The sequence below is a fragment of the Temnothorax americanus genome, unplaced genomic scaffold, assembly GCF_048541705.1.
Source record: "Temnothorax americanus isolate GAGA-0224 unplaced genomic scaffold, ASM4854170v1 Scaffold81, whole genome shotgun sequence".
NCBI classification, from domain to species: domain Eukaryota; kingdom Metazoa; phylum Arthropoda; class Insecta; order Hymenoptera; family Formicidae; genus Temnothorax; species Temnothorax americanus.
The window spans coordinates 296,381-310,989 of NW_027509804.1; the positions used below are offsets into that span (position 1 = coordinate 296,381).

The 14,609-nt window shown below is 38.4% G+C and overlaps 1 protein-coding gene across 1 annotated transcript in view; it reads left to right on the forward strand.

Moving 5' to 3' along the window:
• LOC143907458 (neurotrimin) overlaps positions 1-14,609 on the forward strand; it is a 166,876-nt gene that overhangs the window by 98,134 nt on the left and 54,133 nt on the right. Inside the window, exon 2 of the mRNA XM_077424277.1 lies at positions 13,289-13,386. Within this exon, the coding sequence (XP_077280403.1) occupies positions 13,289-13,386 (98 nt within the window). The remainder of the gene's footprint in view (positions 1-13,288; positions 13,387-14,609) is intronic.

The following is a 14,609-nucleotide window of genomic DNA, read 5'->3' on the forward strand; positions in this document are numbered from 1 at the left end:
CAAAAGCGGAAAACGGTGGATCATCGATTAGTCGGATCAGCACGTTTGTTGTAGGATCGCGTAAATCCATCACGCGCTATGCCATTCTGTGTATGTACAAGTTCACGTATCGGATGAATGGATTATCCATCCAATTCGTTGTAGGGGCGAGAACGGATTGTATTCCATATTTACATTGAAAGCGGGAGCAGCAAAATTATCTGACTAGTGTCATTTACAAACATTTCAACGTAAGGGTACGCCTCGCTGAATATCATTACATTACGTACGTGCTGCACGCATTATATATACTAACGGGAGATAAGCTTGACCAAAACCGATACAGCTCGAAATCGTCACGGGTGTAGGACGCGATCGCATACACACATATGTCGTCAAAATATGATGGACTATCGAGTTACAGGCGTGACGTGACATCCGGCCGCATGCTTTGAAATAAAAATAAAAATTTGAAAAATTGTACGAAAGAGATGTCGTGTTCATTTAGAAAAATTGAGAACATCATAAATATGTAGAATGAATATTTCTAGAGGCAAGGGCAAGACTTTATTAACGCTGGTTTTTTAAATATTTCTCGTCACACTTTAAACTTTTCATCGATTCAAATGCAGTTTGTCCATTAACTGTTTCTGAAAAGAGTGGAATAGTACCTAAACGAAAGTTTTACTTTTATAATAATCTCTATTCAAGAAATATGATATGCATATCATGATTAATGCAGATGCATTCAGCATAAGCACCTGTAGAACGCAAAATGCAGAAGACTCGTTTTTATCGTATAACTCTATGTCAATTCTTTGTTGAATTAAAACTTTTGTTTCAAAAATTCGGTACCATTTATGAAAGAAAAGGCCGCGCACATTTTTTACTTCTAATTTTTTGTGCTAGTTAGGAAAATGGTTCAAAACACATGTAGTACTAATACTTCGAAACAAATTACTCCGAGAGAAATGCGCGCTGATCAACCCCGTCGTCACTAGATCAAAACAGCTATCAATCCGCAGGTTCATATAATCGTCAATATATCTTCACATAAAGAAATCAATGAAATGATCTTGGTCTCGTTCGAAAAAAAACCTAAGACTCTAACGTTGTTAATGAGAACAAGATTATTTATCTCGATTGATTAATTTGCCAGACATCATCGATTAATTATGAAAATAAAATTGATTTTGCCCTAAAAATTGATTTCCGTTTCTTAAAGTAGATAATTCCTAGATCCATTTATATAAGATATATTTATCGAAATTATATAGATTGATATAATCAGGAATATCTTTATATAAAAAAATTGATAAAATCACAAAGATAAATTAGAAAATACGTAAAACGCGTATATATGGCTTCAAACACTGAAAGGTCAGTGAAATGAACGTTCAATAAGAACGTTCTGTAAAAAGAAAATGACTGTAATAATCTGAGACTTTAGTTCTCTTAATGTAATACGATATCGAATTGATGGTGAGTTTCATTCAAAGTTCATTTGGAGACTTCCTAGTAATGGTTGAAAGACGCAGCAGATGGACGAACACGGCCGCGCGTAATGCGTTCCTCTTGTTTGCTCGTGCCGAAGAATGACGACAATTGAGCAGCTTTGTCAGCAACAATTTTATTCGAAAAATAGAGCGGTGACATTTTGGAGCGTCGTCCAAATAGTTTTATTTTAAAAATCGCACGCGAGCATTGTTTCAAGTGGGAAATATGCCATGAAAATGTATAAATAATCCTGTAATATCAGCACATTGTATTGAATTTTATCGGGTTTTTTTACAAAATTGCATAGGTTTGAGAGAAAATACCTTTACAAAATGATTATTACAAAATTATTTGACACGATAAACGAAAATGACTTCGTTAATTAATTAATTTCTACTCGATATTATGTAAAAAATGTTTCTGTCGAATTTAAAAAAAATAGAAATTAGAATAATAGAAATTTATACCGGAAAGCGCGTACTTATTGTATATATCTTAAGAAGTCGTACAAAAAGACAATATTGTATTGTGCGATACTTAAAATTTAGTCTTTACTTTTCCGTTGGTCTGCAATAATATATAGTTTGAAGTGATTAAAGTGCGGCGCCACAAAATTTGCCTCGATAAATATCGCGGTAAGTGTGGATTAACTTTGCTATTGTATGAAAGGGTCGGTTTTCCCTTGGAAACTAAATTTGAGCACGGCCGAACGAAATTTCCAACTCAGCTTGATATGTAAATGAACTATTGTGATTGTTATTCCTGCCATAATTTTACACGGAGTCGATAAGTCCGAGGACGTTCTATTAAGACAGAGTTCGTTCGTTCGTTCGTTCGTTTCTCGTGCGAATTGTAAATTTTCTTGAACGATTCTGAAAGTAATGACTGAGCGCACGGCAGACTAAAACTTATTTTAAGTGTCATGACATACCTAGTTTGATAAATTTTTACGAGGCAAATAATTTTCGGATACAAAATGCAAACAAATTGCTCTTATTAATATGACATTCCGATATCAGAATGTTTCTTGTTTCTCCGCAAAAATTGGAACATTCTATTTTCACTATATATTTTAAAATTTTTTAATTTATCACAACGTGCAACATAAATCTGCAACGTGACTCAATAAATCTGTCACAAAGCTCAGAAATAGCGAATAAAAATTTCAGTCATCCGGATTTATTGATATTAACATTGCGGTGCCAAAGAATTTTGCAATCTATATTTTACACAGAGTTATTAATTCATAACAGACATAATCATAAACAACGTCAACTCATATAAGAATGATATAGAAATGCTTTGCTGTATATATTAAATATCTTTGCGTGAAATATTTTTCTAGATTTTAAATAATTTTAAATAATTTTAGACCTTACACTGATGGATAATACATTTTTTTTATATTTGATCGGGGTTTACGTGATTGCAGAGAATTCGATTGAAGAGAATTTGATTAGCGCCAATAGCAAATATTCGGACAAACCGTAAAAGCTCTGTGTCTGTGTTTGCTTTAATTAACTCCGCTAATTCACGATTCTGTTAGTTTTATATCACAGATAATGCATAATAAATCAATTACCAAATTAGGGGATTATCGCGTGATAGCGGGCACCATTGGTGCAACATGCTGCTTAAATTTACACGCGTGTTAATGTTCAGGACATATTTGGTTGAATAAATTGTAGATCGTTGTTTGTGAAATATTTTCCCAAACATTTTTTCTTTGGCTCAATATTACTCGCAATATGCTTTTTATTTTTCTACTACATTTCATTTATGTTTTTAAAATTAAATTTTTAAGCGCAAACAATCGTATTTGGTACATGTGCTTTAATATCAAAGTTTGTCAGGGATAAAAAAATTGTTCTCTCGTGAAACATTATACATTGATATTGTAAGTGATTAATTAAATCCACAAAAATGTCTTGAGGCACTCATTCGTACTTATCTGACATTGCAATAGAATTGCATCGAAGTTTTAAGGAATGTTCAAAGAGCTCTCAAATTGTTTTCTGATTTAATCCATCTGAAACATTTTTATTCCTTAAAGTGGAAAGAGCTACACAGCTTCTTTTCCAAAGGCAATCCACGGCACACGCGGCACGGATACCGTCGTCGGTGCGTATTCAAATCTTCAAGGGGATCTGCAACGAATTGCATTAGACAGTCAAACGAATTTTCCTTCTCGGAATTCTTACGGATGGCGTTTAACGTCATTAAGACCCTCGCTCGATATCTTAAAGGGGGGCGTCTCCGGATACGCGAAACATTGCCCGTTGTCTTCGGACGATTGCATGGATATTGCGACGTAACGGAATTTTTCATTAAATAGTCGAGTTTCTCTGCCAAGTAGCTGAACTAGCATTAATGCGGATACCGATCTCCGCGCGCGCGTATTTAATTACGGCTCGCGAAAGAAAAGAAAGTGCCTTTGGTTGAAAATTGGACTGATCATTTGTTCCGCGGGAGTGTCCGTTTCAATCGACGGCGCGCCGTGGAATACTTTATTTAAATCCGATTACACACAAACCGTTCATTAGCAAGTCGTAAAATCAATACAGCGCGCGCGCGCGCGCATTTATTAACGGTGCGATATCTAAATAAAAAGTTAATCATTGTTAACAATTTAACTCTAAACTTTGCGTACGTTCGCGATGCGGAGTCATTAATTTATACAATCAATTTTTCTGCAAACGGCAAGTTCGTTAACCTTGCGCGCGTCGGACAATTGACTGAATATCGAAATTAATCCTTTCCAAACAATCGTAACGCGGTTGAGGAGTAACGTAAATTGTAAAATATCCAAATGCGGCCCTTTATAACGATAGTAGTGGAGTTATAACAGAGATTTCCGCGATAACATGATATACACACAATGAAGCGCAAAAGCTAATTAATTAAGCGAGTATGCAGAGTAAGCGAGTGGCTCCCAACACGTTTCACCGCAAAACATATTAGCAGAAATGGTTTACGCGGTATTTACCGGTGACACTCAAAGGGCCGTGGCTCTACTTAAAGCGGAATAGAATACGGTTTAACGAGCCACTTCGGATAATCCACTTCGACTGGCACACGAGGGAATATCATTAGCCGGCACGTAGTACCCCCTTCTCCCCACATTCGGCAAGTTCTGAAATGGCACACAGTCGAATATTACCAGCAACGTATGGAGCTTAGGAGACCACGTGACGCGCGCGTATTCCGAAGGCGAACGAGAATATAACGGGATATTAGAGTTATAATCAACCGGGTGTATTATAAACTACAGTTATATAACATATAAACCACGTGTACCTGCAACACGCTACTCTCGCTAAATATTGCACTCGAGCGATATTCTCGTGCGCAAATTGATTTTTTACCGGTACGATGTACTCGCTGTTAGGGAGTATCGTTACTTACTCGTTTCTGAGTGATAAATTAAAGATATTGTATATATAACGTTCGATGTATAAGTTTTATAGAAGAAGTATCGGCACATTTTCAAATAAACAATATTACAGAGAATACTTATGTACCTAGTTTTCGTGAGAACGTTAAATTCTGGCCTCGTTAGACGCCACGATACTATGGCGCAGTTTACCGAGTTTACGGATAGTCGGCAGTATGGTATACGTGTACTTAGTGGATTGATAGTTTGTCGGATAATAACCATGGACATCGCCTAGCTAGGTGTCGATTAATTCGGATACCTGTCAAATCAAGATATGCAGAGCGTGGCATGTTTGATATATGCATGTAACTAGCGCGAAGCGTTACGAAATTTGACTCCTTTGTAGTCAGATTATATTCGCGTGGTTGAAGGTAATCGATGAGATATATACATATGAACGCCGGTTTTCGATCGGCGGCGTACAGTCAACTTTTCGAATTTAACGATATACGAGCGATTTTATAACGTCACCAAAAATTAATAACATATCAAAATTTATCGCGCCGCTTTTATGTTAAATTTAATTGCGCGCGTTTCGGCGAAAATTGAAATAAGATAAGAGCGTTAAATCCAATTGATTTACGTTAACACATTAATTTTTTTCATTGTCTTTCTTCGTGCGTGCACACAGAAAAATATCATTCTACAGCCAAGGAAAGCAATTGCTTATTTTATTTTATTTGTTTTAAGTAATTTTCTTCAACAAAAAATATTTTCTTTAATAGTTTTAAGATATACACTTGACACAAGTCTTAAAAAATCTCATTATTTTTTGCTCAAAAGAAGAATTTATAGTCTTTCTCTTCTTTCAAGAATATTATATACTTAAGTACATGCTTCTCTTTCGAAGACTCATAGCAAGTAAACAGAATTCTAATATTAATTAAATATTCTTGTTTGAAGTACTAGACTTGTTAAGATCCAGAACATGTTTTGAGTAAATGTGATGCTTGTGATAACTTTATGCTAGATTTGCTGATACATAAACTTATCAAATACTTTAGAACAAGTAATATTTACTTGCAGGTATAGTATGTATTTTTCTGTGCGTGGCGATGTAGCGCATTACTCTTCTAGAATAATGATATCAGAAGTCCGATTTCCGATTGACTATCATTTATATTCTAGTAGCTCTTACCGAGGTGCCATTTGAGCATGCAAATTTGATTTGACTTCATTCATTTAATTAACATTCACCTCCGATTCGATCGGTGGAGTTCGTAGAGACGCGACGCTCTTACTCGGAAAGTTCCTCGTGCATTGCACGCCGCGTCGCGGCCCTTTTCCTACAATTTGGAAATTCTGGCGTTTCTCCTTCAAGCGGTTCATTAGTAGCGAGCTGACCTACGAAGAAACACTCTCTCCCGCTTACGTTAAAAATTATTTTTAAAGCAGACTCGCCCTTTTTAAAAATCCATGTGGTACTAAGGATGGGCTCTGCTCGGAGACCAGGAGTTAATGGGATAAGTGTCTTTAAAGCGTCTCATAAAAGCAGGCTACTGGGAATTAAATGTAGCTTGTCAATATAAAATTACATCGGGACTGTAAAAACTTCACGGTTTAATATACGATTGACATGACGAAAAATTTGAATTTTATCGAGAGATGTATAAGATTTGATCTAAAAAATTCAACAAATGCATCACTCACGTGCGTCGTTTTATTTCAAAATTATTATTTTATTGTACATTAATTAATACATCTTAAAAATAAAAGTACATAAGTTAACTGCACCTTTTCTGTGGACTTCATTACTCCCGTTCTCATATATACTCTCTTCATCTTACGATTTCTATATCCATAACAAAAAGCGCGGCTCCATTTATTAGGAAATATGTTAAGCACTTGGCCGTAAGAGTCCGTTGAATAATTGCCTCGCTGAAGTAGAATTTTATGGTTACTCTTAAAAGTGGAGATCAGATACAAAGCACACGCGCGCGATGGGTGATATTTTTATGAAACGTAAGTTAGGTACACGCCGGCCTCGTATTTTACATCAGTTTTGTACTAGAGAGAGCGCATAGTACAAAGGACCCTCTACGCAATATTTTTATGCAGCATCCAAGGCAAATTAATTAAAACCAACTTTTTCGTACGCAACAGTTTCGGAGCGAGCGCACTTTATGCTTTTATTATGGCTACTATAATACTGCTTATTGAAACACACTGGGTTGAGATAATTAAAAGCTAAAAGTGACAGCGTCCGCTTTTCGGGTCAAAGGATAAAACGTAATTGATGCAAATCTTCATTCGCCCCGATATTCCACTCGAAAATGTGCAATTGCTACAAAATTAGTGTGAATAATTACGTCATTGTAGTTCCAAGTTGCATGCCATTTGTATCTGTAAATTACCGTCAGTTCGTATGCTCGGTTAACGGTTAATATAATATATCCCCAGTGTGTACATTTCATTACCCCTAAAGTTACGTTTGCTATCTGTTTCTTGATTCCGGTCCTTTATTAGAATAATTAATATAGATTCTCGAAATTAATCTCTTGATTAGGAACGTCACATACGATCAAAGTTATCGCCGCGATAACAGGTGCTTGATTAAATTTAGTCACTGCAACATTGTGCTACGTCGTTGTAACGTTATATTGTTATTATTATGTATACTACTGATATTATTGTAACTTTTATCCTTCTCTCTTTTTCTCCTCTTCCAGGAGAATTAAAGTTAGGCATTATTGCGTTTTATAAATTACACTGAGATAACGAATTATATTATGTAAAGCAATTAATGCATATTAAGAGAAAGGAGAGAGAGAGAGAAAGAGAGAGAGAGAGAGAGAGAGATATTTATGATTTGATAATATGTTACGGCGAGATATACCGATTTACGCACATATACCTTTTGAAAACTAAATAATTTTATTTAAACAAACAATCGTCTCTTTCAAATTACTTATTAAGGAGAGCCTTTTTATCCCGTGTATAAAGAATATGTTGTCTCTCTCGCGAGGTTATTGTTATATCATTACACACAATCCATTAAAACTTCGTTAAAATTTGTTTATACACTCAGACATTCATGAGGGATGATGCATACGCATCACATTTGTTTCCATAGTTTCCCTTTGTGTCTATAACAGCATAAGCATTTGCAGTCACCCTCGGGCCAATGGAGTCTATCTACCTCTGACTTGTTTTTGGCTATCAAATTATCACTCTTTCATCAAAATTATTCATATAGGTTTATGAAAGATTAAAAATTTCCGTCACTTTTGTAAATTGAAAGTAACAGCCCTAATTTCGATGCTCGATATTTATCAATTGAAGTAGGGGAGGACGGGGGAATTGGAACCACGGCGGTAATAAGAATCATTTTAGAATAAATTGACTATCGCGCGTAACAAATCCGAACCCGCGGTGTGAGTAACTCTTATAGAACACCGCTCCCTTCGCCATTCGAACATTTCATCAAGCTCGCTTTTTTCGCCACGTCGCGTTTTCGGTCGCTCCGTTACAATTTTTATCGATTATTTTGTTAAGCAAAAAGTGGTTTTATTTTCCACTAATTGAATTTATTTTTTCTTTATTATTATTGTCATATGTTTGCTTTACTGACAAAATATTTAAAATTAAAACATCTTTTTAATAGTTTTTCTTTCAAATCACCGACAAAAAATTAGACTATAAATTGAGTAATTCTAAATAACTCCAGTGATGTAATTAGAACCGTCTCTAATTACTTCAGGTATGTAAATTTTGAACATACGACTGCGTAGAAAGGTAAATAATTTTGCGACTTGTGCGTAAAAATTAATTATAAAACGACTTAAAAACTTAAATTTAATGATTGAGCTCTTAGGTTAATGGAATATGATAAAACCTATTGCCCGGTGCCTAGGGTAACGGGAGTTTATTTTTTTGTTGATTTTATTATAATTTAAATATTTATGTTATACACTGTTAAAGGTTAGAGGATGAAATTTAATCCAATACCATGAGTTAGCTTTATTTTGTTATTTTTAACTACCATGTGCGTCAAAATTTATTAGTTTGCAACAAAATAGGATTATTTTAACTCCATTGGTTTAGTCAAATTAACATTGTTTTAGTTAAATTAACTATATATTGAGTAGGAGCAGTGGCGACCTATGGAACAGTTAAAAATTACTCAAAATTGAGTTTAATTTAACCCTATATGAATTTAACAGTGTACCAAATTGAAGCTTAATGTTTTTCGAATTGAATTACTAAAAGTGGAAATAAATATTCGGTGATTATAATACCTATATTATTTTTTTTTCTTAACTGGTGCCAATTCCCCCGTCCTCCCCTACTGATAATTCTTCTATTGTCTGAATCTTCCTCTCAATATTGTAACAATACGTTTAATTACCAAGTAACGTACAGCTCGACGTTAATTTATTGCCAATTGTATATTCGACAAAATGTGATAATCAGCGCGGTGGTGTATATATTTCAAGCAATTTATTCGCCGCAAAAATTGATTCGAGCAACATTCACGTTTATCGCGCGGGATTGCTATCGCGCACTTGCACTTAACAGCGTGCAAGTTAAACCGTGAGAGATATTTAGAAAAATTTTTTCGCGCCGCGCGTTGCTGCGTTTCGGTTTACATTGCAGTTTGAGTACTTTCTCGCGCTCCGGAACGTTGTTTCAATTAATCAAATTCAACAGTTGAAAGTAATACGCGATTGGGCAGAGAAATCGAAGTAGAGTGGTGGAAACTCTATCGGGCCTCTATTCGGATCGGATATTTCTATATCTCTCTTATTCTTTTTCCCTCTACTCACAAATAAAAATGTCGTTCCACGCCTGTTCGTTGGACGAATGCTGACCGTTTTCTAAAAAGGAAATATTTTCCAAGCTGACTATTTCGTTAGTTTGTAGCGATTCTACGAAAACTTCCGACGAATATGGATGCGTCAAATTTACATTCGTTTTATTTTGTAAGCGCACGCGCGTTGGGAGAGCTTTATCGCTATGAAACGGTGCATGGCGTTCGCTTCGCCTCGAAAAAATAAATTTTTCGAACGCCCTCCCTCGACAAATGTTCAAACGCCGTTCTCTTTAGCCAAAATTTTATTCCGCTCGGTGTATTAAATCGCGTACACCGTGATATTTATACGTCACGATTCCTTTTCAGCCTGTACCCCGACATGTTACCTACTCGCCTGAGCACGCGCGTCGCGGTCGAATCGATTAAAGCTGACATTGATAGAAAACATTGTGAACGCTGGTGCCGCGAACGCGGAAGTGCACGTCATAGACGTAGAATGAGGCTCGGGCGGTCCGAAAACTCATTTACCTCGCTTCTTTCTTGCACCGTGATTATTTCGCGCGTCGCCGGTGTTCCTTGTTTAACACAGAGGGGGGGGGAAGTTAATAACGTAATAACTCCCGCCAGGTAACATAGAAAAAGCAATTAAGTGAAAAGCAGCGACGATGGGATTAAAGCTTTTTGAACGAATCACGCGCGTACCGAACGGATCGCGGAATAATGCGGGAGGAAGTAGTTCGGAACAAGGGTTCTCCTCTTTCTCTTTCTCTCTCTCTCTCTCTTTTTTTTCATCACGATTCAGCAAATTGGCGCGTCGTTTCGGCCCGTACCTGCGAGAAAAGCGTTTATCTACCGGTCGCGATGAGAGTTGCAGGGATCGAGCGGACTGCGCGACCGGGTCCGTCCTCTCGTCCGGAAATAAAACAATGCACGGCGAACGAGTGTCGAAGTGACGGCCAGACTGGCCGACGGCAACAAGAGGCCAGGACAGTCTGGCCGCTGTGATTGTGCGTGTGTCATTTATTGTTGTCGCGACACAATAATTCTATTCCGCCGCCGGAGCGTCCCGATTAATCATCGATGGTGGGCCGCGCGATCACTCAGCGCGGCCCACTGTTTCGAATCTATTTCCGCTATTCAGTCCTCTAGAAGTGACGGAGCGGCGATGGCGACGCGACGATCTCGCCGCTCTCGACACGCCGCTTTACGACTGAATAGAATTGAATCAAGGCGTTTGATTAATTTTGTGTATTGTATTTTCTCTTCGGACTCTGCGTGGGTGTCTCGACAAACACGAGTCTTATAATGGACGATAAATTGAGATTGCGCGCGTGACAGACCATATAAAATATTCCGCTATTGTGTCGCGGTGGGAGAGCGATTTTTAAAAGGATTAGTCAAAGATCTGATTAAAGCGGAGCCGCGAAGGTACTGTACGCGTTCTAATTATCGCGTTGTCGGCCGCTATTAACAGGATATTTGCCGATCTGTAATTACCATTTCTGAGCGATTCCGGGGGATGATATGGTCCGCAATCTCAGATTCATTCTCACCGGTCTGCTCCTGATGGTATGTACTACATGTGTCTGCGAGTACTCGACCGAGCCCGGGCTAGCTGGTTCTCCTTGCTGAATTCAATTTCCCCGAGTCCATATAGTGGCGGATCGTAGGTGCGTCGAGTTGCTTCGATCGGCAGAGATTGCATGTTAGCGGGCGGAAAGAAAGTTACCGTAGTTTCTGCCCCTTGATCGAGAGTATCGAGACGTATCGCGAGTATCGCAGATTTGATTTTCACATTGGTTTTAGTTAATATTTAGAAACACATTTTTCCAAGTATCGTTATTTTCACGTAATATCTAATACAACATTTCTGAAGCGTCCGATAAGTTGCGTCTATAAATCGCGAAATGTAAAAATGTACAGAAAATAAGTGAATCGATGTATACACTGTACACATCTGTAAAAAAATACCTTAGGAGGTCTGGTGTTTGTTATTGTATTTTAGTTCGCGGCAAAGTTGTGCGATATTCTTAACCGAAAAGGATTTTGCAGTTTTTCGATGCACGCGGCAGAGCGGAATGGTGAATATGTCGCGGTATTACGAAGGCGGGACTAAAACTGCCCGGCAGTCTCGCTTCAGTTCCGAGCTAAACATAGATGATCGAAGACGTATCGATCGGACCAATTGTGTCGACGACCGCGGGAGTAATCGCGATGAAGTCAATAATCCATGATCCGCTCAACTTGGGAACAGCTCTATTCCGACGTGTAATTGGGATCAGTGCTTATCTGTTGGCGCACACCGTGTTCCATCCTCGATCTCCTCGCCCGCGTTTCGCCGCCTCCTCGCGCACCCCTTACCTTCTTCACGCACAGAACGTGTGTGTACCGTGGCAATATTTGCACCGAGGATTAAATCATCGCGAACAAATTCGCTATATGATCTATCCTGATTGTTTTCCATTATTTAACACGTTATCAAAAGCCGAGATCAGTTAATTTTGGTTTTTTTTTCCCTAATCTGGAATACACGTACGTCGGTCTCGCGTTGCGAGCCGTGTGCGGATGTATCATCGCGCATCACGCATGAGTTATTGTCTTGTCCGTGATACGTGACGTAAATAGCTTTGTTTAAATAATCTCTGCCGTCGCGAAAAGGATGGCACCGGTAACGGCGCGGCGAGAGACGCGGGCAGGCGGGCACGTTGCAGACAGGACGAGCGCGGTGTTCCCGGCAACGACGGAGTGCCGGCGCGGTAATGATATTCCAGAACTTCCAGCGTAGACGCGGCGCGCTGTCGAGGAACGTGAACATTTCGGGATGGATACGGAGACATATTTCAGCGTACACGTGCCAGCGTTGGCTGCTCGCTGCGCGTGTGTGATGTGTCGCGCGAAACCAAACTGTTTCGCGTCAGTAAATTTTCGGCAGCATATATACCGCCGATACAGTGAAATGCCGGAAATGAGTTGCTCAGACTACGGTGCGGTGTCACGCGTCATCTGGCTAGATTTTCGGAGGGAATCTCTCCGATATATTAGAAATTTCATGTTCTTTTGAGTCTTATCGGATCATCGTTCTTATCGATTCGTCTCGCTGAGTCGCACGGAACTCAATATTTCGCATTCCGTGTCAGAGCCATGCGTGAACCGCCGTTTCGTTTGGCGAATAATTTAATAAATTGCCAATTTAAATTTAATCACGCGCTCTTTGATAATATTTAAGTTTAATTCATTATGCTCCTTGATATCGCGCTAATCGTAATTAATCGTATTACATAATAGAAAATTTAGTATCGCTGATCCTTTCGGACGAGCTACACAGGATTCCGTGTCGCGTTTCCACGTGCCGGAGGCCAGCGTGTTTCCATTTCGTTTGGCAATTAATTTAATTAAGTGTTAACTTGAGCTTTTAATCGTACGAAATTTATTACGTTTTTTGGTAGTGTCGCGCCCCAGTATAGGTAGATAGTTTATGCGTTAGCGGTAAATTTGATCGTTGTTGAACGCGATGATCTTGCGCTATCCTTCCGATGCGCTTTAATGGCGTTCGAGCGTGGTCAGTCGATATAACGAAATGTTGTTAATGGGTCACTTAGCATTTACTCGTCGCCCTGTTTCAGAGGGACCGAGCTTCAGCGCGCCAATAACAAACGTGACAGTCCCAGTGGGGAGAGAAGCTATCCTCTCCTGCGTCGTGGCGAACCTTTCTACGTACAAGGTAAGCTGCCAAGCACACGACACACCTAGCTTTTAATCTTGCCTTGCGTCTCAATTACGCTACGCTTTACATGGAAGAGAGAAAGAGAGTCCATGCAAACGATACCGAAAATCCTCTTATCCCGGATACGTCGCGCAAATAACTTCGATACGAAAAGTATTTATGTGCCAACGCGAATGCAGTTCATCGGCAAACAAAGAACCTTGCCTATTTTATTAATGGATGTTGAGCCATGAACGCACACACTTGACTTCTAACATGGATTTGTAGAGGAGGTTAACAAAAATAATAATAGTCTCAAGTCTCAAAAACGTGGAGAAGGATACTTTCTAGGGTATGAATTTCGCATATTACTATACGTATAATATTAGCTAATTGGTACTAGAAATGTTACATTAATTAACTTGAATATTATATCACTAATTTTATAGAAAATAATATTTTTACTGATAATTGAACCGGTTATAACTTCTTCCGCTCATTGTCCCAGAAATAAAACTTATTTGTCTAATGATGTACACAACAATGCCTACAAAATAGCATATGATTCAATATTGTGCGTCAATAATCCATTTTGGGCGAGATTCTTTTAAAAAAAAAGAGGACCTTTAACAAATCGGAGCGCCAGAGAACGATTTGCGGTCGGGGATGAAATGAAAACGGGCAGTATTCTAATGCAATGTGCGGAGCCCCGCGGAGTTGGTCGGGATAAAAAATGGAAAATCGTTATGAACTGATAAACAAAGTTTAATTTAGCTGCCAGTTACAACGGAGCATAGCCCGCAGACTTCATTGCCGCGAACGTATTCCTCGGCACGCTGCAGAAACGTGGACGTGCACGAATGGACTCCGCGGTGTGACAAACATCGTTCACTGCAAGTCCGCAAAGTCTGACGAATTAAAGTTCATTCATCATGCTGGGAAAAATTTATCCGTGTCACACATCGCTACGTATCTTTCGTTGCATTGTGCGATGCGGCTTTATAAATAGAGAAAACTGCGCGATGCTAAACTGATTGATTGATGCATAAACTTTTGTGGAGAATCAAACAGATCTTTCCACAATAATTACATATATAATATTTACTTTATTATAAATTAAATTTTTGTAATTTCCTGCAAAATGCGCGAATGTTTGGTGCAGCAAATAATAACGTCGACTGAAATCTCTGCGAAGAAAATATTTTGTGTATTTCGGAATATCGTTGAAGTATTTAATCTGT